General features: G+C 47.8%; 1 protein-coding gene across 1 annotated transcript in view; it reads left to right on the top strand.

Moving 5' to 3' along the window:
* AGRN (agrin) overlaps positions 1-17,087 on the top strand; it is a 251,155-nt gene that overhangs the window by 166,117 nt on the left and 67,951 nt on the right. Inside the window, 3 exon segments of the mRNA XM_048518531.1 lie at positions 2,562-2,786; positions 4,166-4,372; positions 15,524-15,745. Coding sequence (XP_048374488.1) covers positions 2,562-2,786; positions 4,166-4,372; positions 15,524-15,745 — 654 coding nt within the window.

Genomic DNA, 17,087 nt, shown 5'->3' with positions numbered 1-17,087 from the left:
CTACTCGCAGTGGCCCACCAGGTGCCTTTGGGAGCTCACATGCAGGAGGTGAAAGCAATCACCGTCTGCGGCTGCTGCTCCTGAGCACCTGGTCTGCTAAGGCATTTGCAATCTGAGATCAAGGCGGATCAAGATTGGTAGCCAGAGATCGACTTCTCCTCCATAAATCTGTCCAAGCCCTTTTTAAAGCTATTGGCCATGCTGGCAGGGGCTGATGGGAATTGTAGTCCATAACATCTGGAGTGCCAAAGGTTCGCCACCACGGCCCTATATGATGAGGCTCTCTCATGGTGAGGCGAGGCAGTGGCCTGGGGGGCTACCCCTCCTGTCCCGCTCTCTCGGACCCTCCTCCTATAACACTTAACGTGAGAGTTTGGGGAATCTTACTGAGAGTGCTCAGATAGCTGTGCTGTGTTTAAAGATGTCTGCGAAATGGAGAAGGAAGGCACATTCACTTTTCCAGCTCATGAGTAGGGGAAACAGCACATGAGCTATGAAGGAGGCTGCTGTTTCCACAGATTGTGGCCCTACAGAGCATCTCTGGGAAAGTCTCACCATACTCAGAAGGTTGCTTTTATGACCTGACCCCGTTTTCCCCCTGCGGGTCAAACTGGTCTCTTCATCAGTAACATATAAAAGGCCTTTCTTTGTCTGAAAATATGCAGCCTCGGAGGCTCAGTTAATGAACGAGGTTACCTGTCGCATATTTGCCGGCAGTTTTCAGAAATGACCTTCAGGCCGTGCACAAAAGTCCCAGTTGACCTCCAGTTGGAACGGGAGGACCGGCCTTTGGTTTCCATTTGTAGAGCATCCCTTAGTTACTCGCTTGCATTTTCTGTCCTTTCCCACAGCCCATACGTTGTTGTTTCTTCTCTAAAAAGAACCCAGTTCCTCATGTTTGTCTTTCTTGGGGCTGTCACTGTCGGTTATGAGGTCAGGCATTTGATGGAAACCCCAGACTATCATCTCTGTTGGGGCACTTCCCTTTTACGCATTGGCAGCAGGAATTTTTGCCACGATCAACTTAGCGCCCGTGATACTGCGGTAACCCTTACAACACCTGGGTAGGGCAGGCCTCTATTACCACTCTGACATTGCTGGGATGAAGAATTGGGGGCTGAGGCTTGTGAACCTTGCCAAAGGTCAGGGCAGGCACAAGGCTAAGACCAGGTACTGTCTGGATCACCTATCTCACACTGGTGCCCATATTCCCAATCTATAGATGGAGCCTTCAGAAACCGATCAAAAGTGCTAATTCTCTCCTAATCTCAGAACTTTCAAGGCTGGGCACAACAGAGGGGAAATAGTCCGCAAGATCCTCAAGAGCCCAGTAGCCTGTTTTGTAGGGCCAGAATAGCCTCTTGCCCACAGAACCTGGGTTGACCCTGCTTTATGGGGTTAAGGAGTCATTCCCCACCCTGGTTTTCTACACATGCAATTTTTCTAGTCTCCATGGAGATTGGTTAATCCTTTGCTCCTTATACCCCCCCTTTTCTTTTTGGCAGTGGTTGAATGGGATAAACAGGGCCATGTGGGTACGCGTTTCTCAATGTATATTCAGTTCTGCTTTTAAGGGGAGGGACGCATGCCGGCCCTTCTCAGGTATTATCACCCGGGTGCTAAAAAAGAAAAAAAAAGTAGTGAGAAGAAGAGAGACGGGGATTAGCCAGTAAGCAAACCGGTGTATTTAGCATTCCGATAAGAGTGTCCTAGCGGTGAATGGAATTTGATCCGGATAAGCCCGGATTAGGCAGGCGGGAGCCCGGGGGCCTGTTGCTCTTTTCGTGTGCTGTGGTGCTTTCTGTCATGACTCTGTATGCTCCTTGGTTACCTTGGGGAGGTGTGGGGGTCCCCCACCCAGTGTTTCCTAATGGATCAGTATCAATTTCAGTGCCCAACTCAAGCGTGTTTGACCTGCCTCTGGCTAGTCCTGGGATAAGTCCACGTGTACGCGAGGAGGAGCAGTTTGGATTTATATCTCGCTTTTCTCAATCATTTGGAGTACAGCAGAGCAGACTCATGATGGTTACGTTAGTATTTGGGGGAGGGGGGAGGTTGACAGCTGTACCATCTTGGAGGGAAGAGGGTTTAAGAGCATTCACCAGCTCCGTTCATCTGTATTTCCTCATCTGAGGCACAAGAAGATCTCTAAAGATGTGGAGGCCAAATTTTTGGCCTCTTAACGATACCAGTTGAAAGGGGATCTTGGAAAGACCCAAGTTTTGCCTCTTAGCGATACCAGTTGAAAGGGGATCTTGGAAAGACCCAAGTTTTGCCTCTTAGCGATGCCAGTTGAAAGGGGATCTTGGAAAGACCCAAGTTTTGCCTCTTAACGATGCCAGTTGAAAGGGGATCTTGGAAAGACCCAAGTTTTGCCTCTTAACGATGCCAGTTGAAAGGGGATCTTGGAAAGTTGAAAAGGGTGGCAGTTGAAAAGGGACCAGGAAAGATCTTTGCCTGAGAAACTTTGATCGCTGTTGGCGGTCGGATATGACATCTAGATGTCTCCGGGGGCAGCTTCTTCCTAAGCGGTCGTTTTGTTCCCCGCCTGCTTTTCGCAGACCCTTGCAGGAGCACCCACAACGACCTGAACCGAGTTTGCCGGGTCAATCCCCGCACCCGGCGTGCTGAGCTCCTGCCGCGGCCTGAAAATTGCCCCCTGAAGCGTGACCCGGTGTGCGGGGACGACGGCATGACCTACAACAATGAATGTTTCATGATGAGGTCCGGTGCTATTCGGGGGATAGAGATCCAGAAGGTGCGGTCTGGACCATGTCAGCTCCAAGGTAAGTGGGCCCAAACTCAAGCTAGCACTAAAGGTTAGTCTTAGGGATTGCCTGTCCTAGTTGAGCGAGTCCTAAGAGAGAAGTATGTGCATGATTAGGAAGAAGCCCCAGGCTCATTCCGCACATGCAGAATAATGCATTTTCAAACTGCTTTCAGTGGTCTTTGAAGCTGTGCGTAATAGCAAAATCCACTTGCAAACAGTTGTGAAAGTGGTTTGAAAATGCATTATTTTGCGTGTGCGGAAGGGCCCCAGTCTCTGGTAGTTGCTTTTTATTTATTTTATTTACAATTTTTATTAGGCACCTTTCTTTCTCTGGGAGCTCAAGGCAGCTTACAGTATAAATAAAATACATAAAGTACATTAAAATACCTAAAACCATTTTTTAAAAAAAGTCATACTCTCTCACTCACTCACTCATTCATTCATTCATTCATTCATTCATTACACACCCTTTACTACAATCTCAGGGTGGGCTACAATAAAATCCATAATAAAATCTCATACAATAAAAACATTCTAAAACTCTTACTCTAACCACCTCCAAAAACAGGGGGGAGGTTATGCAGGACACCTTGAACCCCCCTCCTCTTGAGTAGCCCCTGGCAGGGCTCTGGTAGGAGGGCATTCCTAAGCATGGGGGTCACTGTTGAGAAGACCCTCCAGGCTGGTCCCCTTTGCCTCTGAAGGGGGCGTGACAGCCAGCCAGCCCTTCCCCCTCCAATCTCTGTGCCCAAGCTAGAGTTTAATCAAATGCAGTCCTAGATCAAACTCCCGAAGGCTGAAAATGGGGGCCCCAGGCACACTTCTTTAGGAAGTTTGTTTCACAGTGATGGGGCCACCACTGTAAAGGCCCTCACTTGTGTGTCCCCTCCCCTCCCCTCCCATGACCTTCTTTGATTGATGGGACAGTCAGGAGGACCTTTCCCTGTGATTTTAATTCCCGGGTGAGAAATGTGCATGTTACAATGCATTTCCATCATCAGAAATGAAGAGAAATAGTTTGTGGAGCGCTGTCATTGGAATGTGGGGTTGGAGGGAGCCCAGCTTATCAATGACATGAGTAGCATGTCAATGGTCTTATAGGATGCCTGTTTTGTGTTCAACTTACACTAACCCAAGGAAAGATGCTTGCAAAGGGTGCATTTCTATTCCTTTTATAAACAGTGAACAGTTCTGAATTCTGCTTTCCTTCCCGGCCTCAGGATTTCTGTTCTCCAAGACTTCTTTACTTTCTTGCATGATTTCTTTCCTTTCTAGAGGGGAGGGGACCCTCATCCTTAAGACGGCTTCAAGTCTGGGCACCTCTGCTTTGCACCTGCAACCATTGAAAGTCTGTACCAGTCTAACCGTGCTTTCTCCTGCTTTGGCCCTTTCTAGACAAATGCCGGGAAGAATGCCGCTTTAACGGGGTGTGCCTCAACCGCCGAGGGTCTGCCCGCTGCACGTGCGAGCGCATCGTCTGCGACGGCTCCTACCGGCCGCTTTGCGGCAGGGACGGCCGGACCTACAACAACGTTTGCGAGCGCCAGAAGGCTGAGTGCCAGCAAAGAACCGCCATACCTGTGAAACACCAGGGCCCGTGTGGTAAGCGGCACGCTCTGTTCAGGACTGTCCCCTCTTCTCCTTTCCACTCGCTGTCGATTTTCAAAGCAAAAACTACCCCTTTGTATCTAAAGCAGCCTTCTGGCTGCCGAACGTTTTCCCATTTCTGATTTGGCACAGTGCAAAGCGACCCTGCGGACTTTGTTCTGGAGGTAAGTCATGTCCCCTGGGCTGCTAACAGCAGGTCTGACCCGCTCTTTCTTTCCCATCTTTGGGCCTGGCTTCGTCTCCCTTCTTGTTATTGATGTTGTCTTTGTTTTTGCATTTCTGTCTTCTCTTCCTTCTCCCCCCACTTTCGTGATGGCAAATATTTGCATAACAGAGTGTTCAGTCCACGGCTCCCTTCCTTCCATCCATCCATCTCTCCATCCATCCATTCTTCCATCCGTCCATCCATCCATTTGTCGGCTTGCTTTCAGATGCTCAGTTCTGCAACTCAGAAGTAGCCCTCATTGCTCTCTTTGTATACCCCGCCCCACACACAACTTCCTCCCCAGGGTAACCCTGATCCCCTGTGGCCCCTCCAGCCTCCCTCCCTCGATTTCTCCTTTCCCCTTTCTTTCCAACCAGCCTTTCTCAGCTTACAGGAAAGGTCTGTAAGTACCCAGTGGCCGCTGAGGTATCTTTCTGTTGGTTGTTCTTGTCTGTCTCAGTGCTGGGGAGGAGAAACAGGAACATGAAGCAGGTATTTATTTCCTCAAAGAAGACTCGCGTACGTCAGCCTCAGAACCTCCTTCTTTGATTTGAAGTTCCAGATCTGCCCTGAAATCAACAAGATTCTTAAGAAAGTGTTGCTCCCTTGACCACGGGGCGAGTGGATTTCCGTTTCACTGAGCAGCAGCAGTTGGAGTTCAGGGCCCATGCAAGGAGGCTTCAAGCAGAGTTTGGCTCTGGAACATCCAGAAATTTTCTAGTGGCTATAAATGGGCTTTGGCAGTGGTGGCGAACCTATGGCACGGGTGCCAGAAGTGGCACTCAAGGCCCTCTCTGTGGGCATGCACAACCAGAGTGCCCCCCCCCCCCCGCCACATCTAGGCTGGCCTGGGCCGCTGGGCTCAATTATTAGCATGAAACCTAAGACCTAGTTTTGGGGAAGCAGTGTAAGCGCTGTTAAATCTCACTGATTTTCATGCAAAGAACTAAAGTGTGATCCTTTACCTGGGAGTAAGCTTGATTGCTGGCAAAGGGGCTTGATTCTGAGTAAACCCTCCTAGGGTCGTGATTCACCTGTTCAAAGAGTTGCACGGTTGCTTCGAAGCAAAGCCACTGACTACCACCAAGCTTACTCCCGAGTAACGCACGCCTCGGAGCCAACTGTTTTTTTCTAAACTAAAACCTCAGTATTCAGGTTAAATTGCCATGTTGGCACTTTGCGATAAATACGTGGGTTTTGGGTTGCAGTTTGGGCACTCGGTCTCGAAAAGGTTCGCCATCGCTGGGCTATGGAGATAAAGCTATTTAAAACTGCCCTGAAGTTAAAACAATTTATGAAATATTTATGCCCAGGGCTGTGCGTTGCAAGTGGGCCTTCTACAAGAACCCCAGGGCAAGGCAGTGACAGAGAATGTGGTATTGGCTGCCGAATTCAGAGTCCTGAAAACCTCAGTCTCTATTTTTGTTTAAAAAGAGCAAGTTTCCAGTCCTTAGGCATGGTATAGTTGTTATGAGGATCAGGCTAGTATCTGGGAAATCTGGGTTCGTCTCCCATTCATGCCTTGGAGGTTCACTGGGTGACCTTTAGCTGGTGACATTCTATCAGCCTAACCTACCTCACAGGGTTGCTGAGAAGATAAATAGGAGGAAAGGAGAACAATGTTAACAGCCTTGACCAACCGCATTGGGGAGAAAGATGGGGTATAAATGAAATATTTTTTAAAAAAATATGGTTGCCAAGAAATACTTGTATCTGATGCGGGCAATGTCTGCAGAAATCTTAGAAACCAGACAATGGTTGAAGAAGATTTCCTATCATTTGAGTTACTTTACTAGCCACTAGGGTGTAGTGCTTAAGAACAGGTGCACTCTAATCTGGAGAACCGGGTGACCTTGGGCTAGTCACAATTCTTTGGAGCTCTCTCAGCCTCACCCACCTCTCAGGGTGTTTGTTGTGAGGGGGGAAGGGCAAGGAGATTGTAAGCCCCTTTGAGTCTCCTTACAGGAGAGAAAGGGGGGATATCAATGCAAACTCTTCTTCTTCTTCCTTGGAGATGTGGACAGTATAGTATAGCCTGGTCAGTAGGGTCAGTGCTTGGCTGTGAGACCACCAAGGAAGACTCTGCAGAGGAAGGCAATAGTAACCTACCCCTGTTTAATTACTTGCCTTGAAACTCTCAAGAGGGGCTATTATTTGAGGGCACTTTACAAACACGCTAACTTTTTGCCTCTGATTGGTCAAAGCAGAATTTTTTAGATGAAAACCTTTTTTAAAAACTTCAGAGCAAATTCTGCAAAATGAATGAGGTAAACTCCATCATTTTTTGCATGTTGTGGAATCGTTCCTTTTCTGGTAAGGAATTTGAATAGGTGTTTGAAGTACAGATTCACCCAGCCTTCTCTACTCAAGAGTTTGAGGGGAAAAAATTGGTTCAGGGACATCCAATCACTTCTTGTCTGAGTGGGGATTTGAACCTATGTCTCGTCAGAGCCAGTCAAGATACCACAGTGGCTCTCACGCTGAGTGGCCAGGTCAGGTTGCAAATTCAGTGGACAGCAAATGTCCCGTTGGAAATGAAACACACATGCCCAGTTTTTAAAGTAAAGTTTTATTTCCTGCTTTTTTAGACTGCAAAGCAGGGGTGGGAGGTCAGAACTCCTGCCCCCGAAACTAAAGCGGCAGAAGCTTGTTGGCAAAGCTGACGATCGCTTTGAGAGGTGCGCAAGGTAGAGCTGAACAAAGGCCCAAGGGACGATGTCTCCTCTGAAGCTTTGGCGCTCAGAACTCGAGGATCACAGCGCAGAGCTCGAGCGACTTCAGAGGTTGCCGTCGACTTTAATCCGTGCCAGGCAGAGCAGGTCATGGGGCCGTAGGAACAGGAAAAGGCCCAACTCAGCAGTTCCTTGCTTGAGGCAAGACAAGAAAGGCTCTGGGGCATTGCCTGTGGCCCCAGCCTTGTTTATATTTCCAAGTCAGGCTGTTCCGACCCTTCTGTCCCGGATTTTTTCCACTTGTCTCCAAGGCTTTGTTCCAGTGTATGCTGTGGTTTTGTTTCAGAAGCACTTAGAAGAATCCTGGGGGGTTTTCCCTTCATTTTGTCCCCCCTTCCTTGGAGTCTTTACTTGCTAGCAGTTCAAAGATTCCCCAAAGGCTGCCCTGACTGTTCCAAGACTTGTCGCTGACCGTGGTACCAGGTTGTCGCTGGCCGTGGTACCAGGCAGGAAAGGGATGCCCTTTGTCATAGCAAGCAAAAGTCTCCCTCCTCCTGTTTATTTTCGAAGGCTTTCGTGGCCAGAATCACTGGGGTGTTGTGGGGTTTCTGGGCCATATGGCCGTGTTCCAGTAGCATTTTCTCCTGATGTTTCACCTGCATCTGTGGCTGGCGTCTCTGGAGGATCCTCTGAAGATGCCAGCCGCAGATGCAGGCAAAACGTCAGGAGAAAACGCTACGGGAACACGGCCACACAGCCCGGAAACCCCACAACATCTGCCTCCTTCTGTGTTGCCATCTAGCTTTAGGGGCTGGAGTGGCATTTGGTCACCCCTTCGTCCGTTCCAGCTTCAGTTGACGTTCTTTTTGGGTGGCTTGTAGAGAGGGGTATGTGTCTCCAGTTACAGATGCTTGTATTTCAGGCTCTGGGATAGCCAGTTCTTTACCTGAGACCCTGAAAGCCACAGCCAATCAGAACAGATGTTACTGAGCTAAGTGAACCAGTGGCCTGACTTGGTATTGGGGCAGCTTCATCATTTCGGCAGTCTAGTGGTGGACGATCCTCAGGCTGAATCTCCCATTTCCCATTCCCCTTTTTCTTGCCTCCAGCCCAGTCTTTACACCTGTTTAATAGTCATTACTTCCCCATGGGATCCTGGGAAATGTAGTTTGGCACAGCATGCACGCAGGTGTCAAACTCTTAGCCCTCCAGATGTTCATGAACTACAATTCCCATCAGCCCTTGCCAGTATAGCCAATGCTCATGTTTGGAGGGACTAATGGAAATTATAGTTCGTGAACATCTGGAAGTCCATGAGTTTGGCACCCTGTAGTGGTTAAGAGCAGTGGATTCTAATCAGGAGAACTGGGTTTGATTCCCTGCCCCTCCACATGAGGGGCAGACTCTTATCTGGTGAACTGGGTTTGTTTTCCTGCTCCTCCATATGAAGTCTGCTGGGTAACCTTGGGCTAGTCACAGTTCTCTCTGAACTCTCTCAACCCCACTGACCTTACCAGGTGTCTGTTGTGGGCAGAGGAAGGGAAAAGGTTTCATAAGCTGCTTTGAGATTCCTTCCAGGAGAGAAAGGCAAAGTATAAATCCAAACTGTTTGAAATATGGAGTATTGATTTGTCCAGGCAGTCAGGTACCAGAAAGGGGCCCAGAATTTAAGTCCAGCAGCCGATGAAAGGCTCCTTAATTGGCCTGCCTTTGCAACAGCGAACCGATTCGTCAGAGCAATTAGATTTAAACGGATGGCTATATTTTATTTATCTGGATGTAATATTTATGCTCCTCCCTGTCCGTGGGCTACTCCCGCGGCAGTTTCCGCCTGTTATCAAAATGACAATATCAGTAAAGCAACAACAGTGATTGAACACCCGCCAGAGAACAACTTTTTAAGGAAAGAACCCAGCCTTTCTGAGACGTGAAAAGGAGCAAGAAGAACTCTTGCTAAACAAAGAAATAAATTTAGCAGCTGCTAATCATTAGAAGGACGTTAAGAGCTTCTTTTTCATTCTGTGCTACACAGCAGCCGGGAGAGTTAAGCGCGTTCCTGAACATAAGCGTGCTAACTTTAAAATCTGCCCTCGCTGATCTTAGTTGGCGCCAACCTGCAATTAATCACTGAGATGGAGAAAGCTTGCAGGCCTGCCAATGCTACGTTTTCAGCTGTCTGACGCAGGAAGCTCCGACTCTCTAAAGCTTCAAGATCTTGTAGATCTGGAACCTAACCTTTCTCTTGGTTTGTCCAATAGCTGTTTTTAGTCCTGACTCTCAACTGGAATGAGCTAATTCGGGGAGTGTCTGGCGGGGAGGAGGGAAGGGCACCCATCGCTATGTCTGTCTTCTCCTTTCTCTTTCTCTCTCTCTCCTTTTCCTCTCCTCTCTCTTTTTTCTCTCTTTCCGTTGTGTGTCTTGTGTCTTCCAGCGTTGCGTGTTTGGAGAAGGGAAGCATGTCTGCGCAGTGCTCCGCCGCACCCCCCTGGGACGTCTCTGCTCTGAGGTCGGCTTCTCTCCTTCCCCCTTACCAGTTCCTGGGACGATCCACCCTCTCCTTCCTTCCTTTTTTGTTGACCCAGCCGGGAGGCTAAAGTTACCCCCTTCTAGAATGAACGTCATTAAGCTTTGCAGATCGTTGGCTGTGGGCTGCATCTTCTCGCCCAGGTCCAAGATGGGAAGTGCACGGAGAAATCTGGGTCCTAGCATTTGCTATTTTTTTGCAAGCTCTCATATCCTAGCCCTTGGACTGTTGCCCTTTTCCCCGGCAAGCATCAGACGCTCCCTTTTTCCTCTCTCAGCGAGTCAATTTGGGCTGCTCCTGGTTTGGTATTTAATGCACTCTCTTGCTTGGCTTCTTGGAACTGTCGTGCTTTTAACTCCTTCATTCATTTCATTGAAGCGTTTTACACATCTCTATGTTTGTGTGTGTTTGTGTGGATGAGCGACAGCATCGCAGGGAGAAATGTAGCGATTTGCACGAGGACGAGATTGAATCCCCTCCAAACCAGGGACTGCCAAAAAGACAAATAAATGTGCTCTAGATCAAATCAAGCCTGAACTTGCCCTGGAAACTAAAATTATTATTAAACTGGGGCTGTCGTACTTGGGGCATGAGAAGATAAGAGTCACTGGCAAAGGACAATAATGCTAGGAAAAGTTGAAAGTAGCAGGGAAGAAGGAAGACCCAACATGAGATGGACCGACTCTCAGAGCTCATTATCTCTTAGCCAGTTTGATTTCATAATATTAAAAGGAATTCAAAGCATTGCAACTTTAAGAAAGACAAACTTTTAAGACAGGCCATCTGAACAAGGCCAGTTCTGTTGTGACTCTAGATCATAGGTGTCAAACTCAGGCCCTCCAGATGTTCATGGACTACAATTCCCAGCAGCCCCTGCTAGCATGGTGAATTGGCCCTGCTGGCAAGGGCTGATGGGAATTGTAGTCCATGAACACCTGGAGGGTCTGAGTTGGACACCTATGCTCTAGATGCATGCATCATGTCATATATACTACAAATATAGATGTAAAATGTTCTCAGTATGTTCTCAGCATGTAAATAGCTGCAAGGATATATTTAATGCTTGAATCTGAATAATATTGGCAACAATTCACATGCCACAGTCTGTTTGATAAAATACATTGTTAAAGATGTCATTGTTTTCCGTGTCACGTTTTTCTTGACACCCAAATATGCAGGTTGTCTCTCTGTGAAATTGTTTCTGTCTAATTCACTTACTTTACTATAAAATTTGCTTTCTTATTTCTGCTTTTATTTTTCCCTCTGCCTTTCAGGTGGCAAAAAATAAGATATATGTGCTGAGTGGAGCCCAGAGTGTAGCTGTTCGCAGCTCCCTCTCAAGTTCTAGGAATATGTTCAATTTTGCTTGTAGAAAACTGAGGCATTTATATTTTAACATTCTGTAAACATGCCTAATAATTCAATTTTATATGCTAACTAACAGTGCAGTCCTAAGGAGAGTTACTCCACCCTAAGTCCATTCATTTCAGTGGACTTAGCCTAGCGTAACTCTGCAGAGAATTGCAGTGTAAGTTATTAATGATACGTCTTACATTATTAAAACAGTAAAGTAAGCTAGGTCTTGATAGGAAAGCAAGGGTTGCATTCACATTCTCAGTTTCTATCCTCATCTGTCTTCCCTGCGCAAAAAAATAAAATGGGGGGAGGGGGTCTTTTGCATGGCTTCAGATTTTCTGAAATGTTTAGAGATGATTCCCCCTCCAACATCAAGAGCTCAGAGGAAAATATCATTTGGATTCCCGTGTGGCGTTCTCATGCTGTTTGTGTGTGTGTGTGAGCAAGTGCTTGCGTGCTTCGGCGCCCAGCTCTCGCTGTGGTGATGAATCTGTACCTGGGCTGTCCCATCTCAAACTGCAGGTAGGAGTGGATGCCCCCGCATGTAGAAAACTAGCTTGATGGGAGAATGTTTGGCTAGACACAGGGGTCTGCAACCTATGGCTCTCCAGATGTTCATGGACTACAATTCCATCTGACAGGGGCTGAGGGGAATTATAGTCCATGAACATCTGGAGAGCCACAGGTTGCAGACCCCTGGGCTAGAACATGGAGGGGACTTTTTGTTTGTATGGGAAAGCATTCGGCTACCCGAGCTCCCATTTGAAATAGTCCATTCGGGGCAGACTGGCTATTTAACTAACAGATATCATTCCTAATAGGCCATTGCCAGCTCTGGGTTGGGAAATATCTGGAAGTTTTGGGGGTGGAGCCTGAAGAGGCAGGGTTTGGGGAGGGGAGGGACTTCAATAAGGTATAATGCCATAGAATCAGTGGTGGGATTCAGCCGGTTCGCCCCACTTCGGCAGAACCGGTTGTTAAAATGGTGCTTGTAAACAACCGGTTGTTAAATTACTTGAATCCCCCCACCGGAACCGGTTGTTAAATTGTTGTTAACCCACCCCTCACACTGGAAACGGTTGTCAAATTATTAGAAACCTCCACCAGAACCGGTTGTAAATCATTCGAACACCCACCGGAACCAGTTGTTAAATTATTTGACTCACACCACTGCATAGAATCCACCTTCTTAAGCAGCCAGATTGTCCAGGTGCACTGATCTGTGTTGCCTGGAGATCAGTCGTAATCCTAGGAGATCTTCAGCCACCCCCTAGAGATTGGCAACCCTACCCATTGCCAAAGGGCAGTAGTACAGGAGGAGGCAGTGGAGACCCCACCAACTATTGCTGGTTTCCATCGTCTGAGCCAAGCGACCCAAGTAGTGTCGGTTTGGGGAGTGCCACGGGGACCTCGCGTCCTGGCTGCCTCCTGGGCCATTTTAACTTCTCAGCCAGCCCCTGAGTGGAGTCCAGATGCAATTTTATCACCTCAGTGAATCTAGGCCCGAGCAGCGTCGCAGTTGTCCATCCATCTTGCTCAGTCTGTCTGCATCGTGCCCCGTTTCCTTGTCTGTGAGTCTGTCTCCTCTTCAGTGTTGCGTTTCCCCTCCTTTCTTTCTAATCTCTCTCCGTGCTCCTCTGCAGGCCTGTTGTTCCGTCCCCTTGGAATGCTTGTGCCCACCGGGGCTGCGATTTCTCCCCCATTCCCAGCTCGCCTCAGTCCTGCCTCTAGTTCGGGCCTGCCAGTGGCCCAAATCTGTACAGCACCAGCTTAAAGTCTTTGGCAGCAGAACCGCAGCTGTCTCCTCCCCCCCTCTTGGATCCCGTTGCGTGCCGGTTGCATGAAGATTACGGATGCCGTAAATCTGTTTTCTTAAGCAAGAAAAACTGCTTGGAAAATGCACCTGCCTGACTCCTACACACCTTGTGGTGACCTTCATAGTTCCTTCAGGGGGCAGAAAAAAACACTTTAACGCATCTCTGGCATTGCGGGTAGAGCGTCCTCTGACCACACATACCTGCAAGCAGAATTCTGCATTGATGCTTTCCTTGGATTTTATTCTTTTTTTTTAAAAAAAAAGAAGTTTCTAGTCCTCAAGAGTGGGGTGGGCGACATTGGATGAAATTCCTTGGGGGTGATGAGGATTTCCAGAGATGCCTCTCGGCGTCTGCATGCTCTGCACGTCTCGCAGAAAACGGGTTGTGTCAACGAAGCGGATATATATACACGATTGCTTAATTAGCATAATTTGTGTCTGTCAGAGGGTTTAGCGTTTCTTGGCAAAGGATTTGGATTACCTGGGTGCACGATACGTTTTTAATACGCTTCAGGAAAAAGGGAGAAAAGGTCTGGGACGGCTTTTATTTGGAGAACGAAACGTACAAGCTGATAGATGTTTGCGGTGTTAATAGGGGCTCATTTGGCGAGCCCGGAGAAGGGTGGTCACCGGCGCTAACTCTTCCTTCTCTCTGCCTCCTCAAAGAAATTCTACCGGCAGATATTTTGAAGCCTCAAAAGCTGCCTTCAGATGATCAACCCCAACTATATTTAGCGGTCGCTTTGAGGTTTCCCACAGGAATAGAATTCTTTGAATGTTATGCCCCCATGCCCTCTATAACTGTTCTGAAATGGGAAGGGGGGCTTATCCTTCTTGTCTCTCTGTTCCCTCGTCTTATTTGTCTCATGGACCAGAGTTGGGCGGTGGGTGGTACCTGCCCAGGAGACTTTGATGAAGGAGCCCCATTAGGAAGCAGACTGGGCTGACAGGAGAAATCGCCCTTGGGCCTCCTTTTGAGGAAGCCGGGAGGCATAACCAATTCGTAATTAGTCCTCGAGGGAAATGCACAGCGCACAACCGCGCACACGCTAGGGAGGTGTGGAATTGGCAAGGGCCGGACTGAAAGTAGGGCAAGAGAAACGTTTGGGCAGATGGGCGAGTGTTTGTGGAGCGTGAGGAACATGCATCTTGGCCCGTGTAGCTTCCACAGTCCCAAAGGTCTGTAGGATCCCTCTGCGGCAGCCCCCCCCCCCTTTTAATGAAAGGCAACTCTTTCAGAGACAATTCTGAAACATTTCAGTGCAAGAGGCTATCTCATAAACTAAATAGCAGATGTTTTCCTGCCTGTTGATGAGAGTCCCCCAAATCTGTTGAAACCTGGTTTCCCTGTGGTGGAACCGCTAAACATGGATGTATTACATGTTTCTTCCACCTGGGGGCAGTGGTGGGGCAGGATGCAGCTCCTTCTCCGCTTCAGAAACATTTGTTGGAGACGGGAATGTGTGTTTTCCCCTTCACCAAAGCTTTCAGAGTGGACTGTGGCACGCGGAATGGAGAGATGGACACGGCAGCATCTTTCCTTGGCCCATGCCAAGTGTTTTTAGACCTCAGCAGGCCTTTCGATTGGCTGTTGGAGCTGTGATTGACTGTTCAGGCTTTTAATTTCATCGGCGGCAGCTGCCACCAACAGCACAGAGATCTTCAGAATTACTGAATGTAATCTGTGTATAGTTTTAAATAGCCTGTTCATTTTGAAAGGCACCTGCTTTGCAAACTGCATCTGCCTGAAATTACGAAGAGCTGCCTTTTGTGGCAGCCATTTTGTGCCTGTGCCCACCTGGGTCTGAATTCCAAAGGTGTTTGTTGGCTCACAAACGTTGCAGGCTGCTGGCCTGGACTGTGTTCTGCACTGGGTGCGCTTCAAGGTCTCCTGCACGGCAAGAGGTCCGTGACACCATAAAATCCGCATTACATCCGAGGCCTCACTTTGTGCGCTGTCTTCTATAATGGTTCTAGGGTTCACCAGGCCTTGGCCTGACCTGGGTCCTCTCTAGAAAACAATTCAGCTGCACTTCTGTTTGGGCATCCGAGCACTCGTGAGAATCCCACTTTGGCACAATCCAGCCATTGACATGTGTCTGGTATAAACATGCCGCCACAGAGCTTTAAAAAGGTGCTGGTAATTTAGTGCCCAGAGTTGGAGGGTTTTCAGTGTGGTTTAGTGGTTAAGAGCAGGTGCGCTCTAATCTGGAGAGCTGGGTTTGATTTCCCCACTCTGCCACTTGAGCCGTGGAGGCTTATCTGGGGCGCCAGATTAGCTCGTGAACTCCAACACATGCCAGCAGGGTGACCTTGGGCTAGTCACAGTTCTTCCGAGCTCTCTCAGCCCCACCTACCTCACAGGGTGTTTGTTGTGGCGGGGGGGAGGAGGAGATTGTAAGCCCCTTTGAGTCTCCTTACAGGAGAGAAAGGGGGATATAAATCCAAACTCTTCTTCTTCAAAATGGGGAGCAGGCTTGCCTGTTGCCGCCTCTTGTTCTCAGAATTGTAGCTGGGCGTGGCCCGGATAACTCTGCTTTTCCCACTTGCTTATCCTGCCCTCCCGCTGCAGATCTTGGAGCTCCCAGCCCCTGCCTGAGCGTGGAGTGCACCTTTGGGGCCACCTGCGTGGTGAAGAACCAGGAGGCTGTCTGCGAATGCCAGCAGGTGTGCCAAACCGTTTACGACCCGGTCTGCGGCAGCGATAACCTCACGTATGGCAACCCCTGCGAGCTGGAGGCGATGGCTTGCGCTCTCCGGAAGGAAATCCGAGTGAGGCACAAAGGGCCCTGTGGTGAGTGGCGTGTCGTTTTGGGGAGGAGTGAGTCGAAGGCACCTGGATGAGTCGTGCCTTAACTGTTCAGGAATCTTGAGTTTGCTTTCTGGGAAGGGCATCCTTGAGCTCCACACATGTCATTCAAAGGCATTATTATTATTATTATTATTATTATTATTATTATTATTATTATTATTATTATTATTATTATTATTATTATTGATACAAAACAGTTACACACAGCAAGCAAGATCAATATGCTGGATTTTGTATTACATCACACGTCGGACACTTCCCAAGCATCTAGGACTGTGTGATGTATCGACGAATAATGCGTGCAGAGCCGAGTAGGGTGGCCTTTTGCAGCTGACATATGGTGATTTTTGTCAGCGCCAATTGTTTTTAAGTGCCGTTCAAGATCTTTAGGCACTGCACCCCGTGTGCCGATCACCACTGGGACCACCTTTACTGGTTTGTGCCAGAGTCTTTGTAGTTCAATCCTTAAATCCTCGTATCGTGTAAGTTTTTCGGATTATTATTATTATTATTATTATTATTATTATTATTATTATTATTATTATTATTATTATTATTATTATTATTATTATTATTATAATATTTATAAACCGCCCTCCCCCGGAGGGCTCAGGGCGGTGAACAAGACAAATAGATAGAGCACGATAAAATCCATAATATCGAGGTTTAAATAATCATTAAATATGGCACTATATGTTAAAACAACCCCATTAAAATGCAGCATCCTAATATCAAATGTACCGATGGCGTCCTACTAATAATAAAGCAGATGTTCATTGGGGATATATTGCTACTGTACATGGAGGATCTGTGCAGCTGTCGGTGGCTGACAATAACGTTTGCCTAATCCTGAGCTGGCAGCTGCAGCTGCTTCTTTTGGTAGTGAGTTCTGATCGTTCCTTCTACATCCTGTGTTGATTCTCACCCCACTTTGGCTGTAGACTTGCATAACTAGTATAATCTGCCTAGAATCTCACTGAGAGAACTGGGCTATACATAATGCAAATAAGTAAATTTACCTTGTGTTTGAGTACTGAGGAACTAGCTAATATGCACAACCCATGCACTAAACTGTACTGCTTGAGGCAAAGCGAATGATCCCTATGTTATCCAATCTATATGATGGACTTCTATGCACAGAGGTGTCTGGGTGGAAGGTCTGGTACAGTGGCTGCTACCCTGTTTCCCCTAATATAAGACATTCCCAGAAAATAAGACATAGTAGAGGTTTTGCTGAAGTGCGAAATATAAGGCATCCCCCGAAAGTAAGACATAGCAAAGTTTTTGTTTGGAAGCATGCCCGACGAACAGAACACAGAAAAAT

The sequence above is a fragment of the Sphaerodactylus townsendi genome, linkage group LG16 (genome assembly GCF_021028975.2).
Source record: "Sphaerodactylus townsendi isolate TG3544 linkage group LG16, MPM_Stown_v2.3, whole genome shotgun sequence".
In the NCBI taxonomy this organism is placed as follows: domain Eukaryota; kingdom Metazoa; phylum Chordata; class Lepidosauria; order Squamata; family Sphaerodactylidae; genus Sphaerodactylus; species Sphaerodactylus townsendi.
Note: the sequence above shows the minus strand (reverse complement) of the source record. Positions and strands in the feature narration are given on the sequence as shown.